This window comes from Aplysia californica, unplaced genomic scaffold, assembly GCF_000002075.1.
Source record: "Aplysia californica isolate F4 #8 unplaced genomic scaffold, AplCal3.0 scaffold00883, whole genome shotgun sequence".
Lineage (NCBI taxonomy): Eukaryota > Metazoa > Mollusca > Gastropoda > Aplysiida > Aplysiidae > Aplysia > Aplysia californica.
The window spans coordinates 77,164-79,804 of NW_004798153.1; the positions used below are offsets into that span (position 1 = coordinate 77,164).

Sequence of the window (2,641 nt, forward strand, 5' to 3'; positions counted from 1 at the left end):
ATAATAATGATATAATAATGATAATCTTGATCTGTCTCAATTTAATTATCATTTCCATATGACAGTTGTTCTTGATGTCCATGAAGCCTTGGAAATCGAAGGCGTCAAGATTCAAAATAAAAGTGGCACCAGCAAAGACGCAAAATTTAAAGTGGTATCGTTTGCCAAATATGGAAAAGCCTTGGTCATAACTGTAAGTATTTCCAGTATTTGTTAAAAAAAAGTGTCGTGTCGTGTCGTGTTTGTTTTTTTAATAGAAAGGACTGCAACTTTGCTGTTGTTCATTATGTGATTTTACCAAGATGTAAGTCTTGACAAGCAAACAAGTAAAAAGTGTAAAGTAAAGTGTTTCATTTAAAATATTGTCAGGTCTCTCTGTTTGGATATGAATTAGATCAAGAAAATTTGTTTGGAAATATATTTAAATTAATATGTGTCAATAAAATCATTTCTTCTAATGACTAAATGTCCAATTTAAGGAACAAATCCTTAAACTTTATTGATATTTTTTCCCATTTTATTACACATTTGGAAAAAAATGCTAAATTGAACTTGCCATTTTCCCCTCAGAATAAGATATTACAGATTTGTTACTTTACAAAGTATAAATTATTGCTCTGATGTTATGAATTTCATATACCACTATGAAAAACTGAATCGAAGTACCAATAAATTTTCGTGCTGTATGTGGAACAACGTTTTTTTATGTGTGTAGATCTATGCTGTTGTCTGTTTACATGCTCTCAAAATTGTTAAGGATTTCAATTTATTGTTTTGGCCGCATCTCAGACATGTATTCCCCTCTACTTGTATTCAGCTTCCAGACAGTTTTACAAAGGGAGACAAGTTTGATACTGTGATTGACTTTGTCACTTCACCAGGACCAGCTGTGTGCTGGATGGATCCTGCTCAAACTGCAGGTGAGTGGTCACCTCTGTGGATGTTTTTTCTTTGTCACTATGAGTTAGGCCATTTCCAAAGGGAGGATATTAACATGTTCTTATGCACAGTAGAATTGTAAATGGGCTGATTTATTAATGTCATGCTCATACTGTGCTGGAACAACACAGGAGGAACTGCTGCTTTTTCTTTCCTCATCCCTACCATCATCATTTTCCTCTACTTCTTTTGTATGTTTGTCACTCTCTTTTGAACTGCTTTTTCCGGGGTGCCTTGATAGTCAAAGCTGTTGAGGTGAGAGAGGTGAGCAGAGTAAGCCTGATCCCCTAGTTGGACTTCTCTGTTGACGTCCTCCCCTTGGTGCTCATATGACCTGATGCAATTGCGAACGCCGTAAAACCGTACTAAAACTAACACTATCAGGAAGACAGGCTACTTTGGCTCTACTGGTCAGAGCCTTTCTAGACGGAGTGAAATACACACCCAATAGAAAAGCAGCAATGTTCAAGAAATAATTTATCTCCTCAGAGAGGAATTGGGTTGACGCTTTTATCACGTATGATTTGTCATTACTTCGAACATATCAAGTATCAGTAACATAAAGGCTTGAAACATCTCAAGAAACCAAGGCTGCAAAGGAAGCATCTGTCACTGTCCTTTATTTTCCCTTACAACTGAAACTAATTTTAGCCTTCTCTTCCTTCTGGTTTAGGTAATACTGAAGTCTTTTGAGTCCTCAGTCCCAGCCAACACTGCAATCATAATATCAGGAATTTTGGGTCAGCATTGAAAAAAAAAAGATGTCTATACTACTTTTGTTTGAAGTTTTCATAATCACATGTGAAATATGTTTCAGAGACAACTGGAATATATAACTTTAAAAATATGCGTCCAGCTTTCAGGTTGGCGGCGCCCTATGAGGGAAGTGAAGATTGACAAAATAGATTATAAAATTCTAAGATTACCCTGATTCTATCTCCCTCGGTGGACTTGGGATAACACTTTCTGTATACGAACAGGAGATGTGAACCCTTCAGAAGCAAAATAGCACACATGAACGTGAAAGTCCAATTGCATATTATAAGGGGTGAGGATTTTTTGTGTCTAGTTTGTGCCTTAAAAAATAATTTTGTCCTCCTTCGGAAGGTAGTTTACTTTTTTATTTTTGTTGTTGTTGACATTTTTGTAGTAAGGGCCTTGAACTCGTTCAATTTACAAAGATTCACTAATGACTCTTTCAAAAGCAAAAAGACTGACTTGTGACACAAAAACAGAACAAAAAAGGCCTGACTGGTGTACCTTTCCTCACTAACTCCTTACCCTACCTCTCCCCAGACAAGAAGTACCCGTTGATGTACACTCAGGGTCAAGCAATTCTCAACAGATCGTTTTTCCCGTGCCAAGACACCCCAATGGTCAAGGCCCCGTACTCCGCCTTTGTCAATGTCGCTGATAATTTCACAGCCCTCATGAGTGCTCCGAGAATGAGCCGAGGAGAAAAGGCCAACAGAAATGGCGTGAAGGAGTGTTTTTTCTTTGAGGTTCGAACTTACTTAACTGCATGTATCCAGATCTGTTTAATTGCGGTTTTTTGTGTCTTTTATTTCTCCCTTTCATGGGAATGTAGTCATTACAAAGAGTAAATGAGTGTGGTGGAGAAAGAGGAGAAAAGTATGAAGTGGGGCCTGGAGGGGTGAAGAGAAGAGAAGGAGAGGTGGGGGGGAGAAGGAAGGAGAGAGAG

General features: G+C 37.9%; 1 protein-coding gene across 1 annotated transcript in view; it reads left to right on the forward strand.

The window, feature by feature from the left end:
- Nucleotides 1–2,641, forward strand: part of LOC101853355 (aminopeptidase B) — a gene marked incomplete at its 5' end in the record, with an annotated part of 21,717 nt that overhangs the window by 866 nt on the left and 18,210 nt on the right. Inside the window, 3 exon segments of the mRNA XM_035972872.1 lie at nucleotides 66–193; nucleotides 818–920; nucleotides 2,236–2,441. Of these exon segments, the coding sequence (XP_035828765.1) occupies nucleotides 66–193; nucleotides 818–920; nucleotides 2,236–2,441 (437 nt within the window).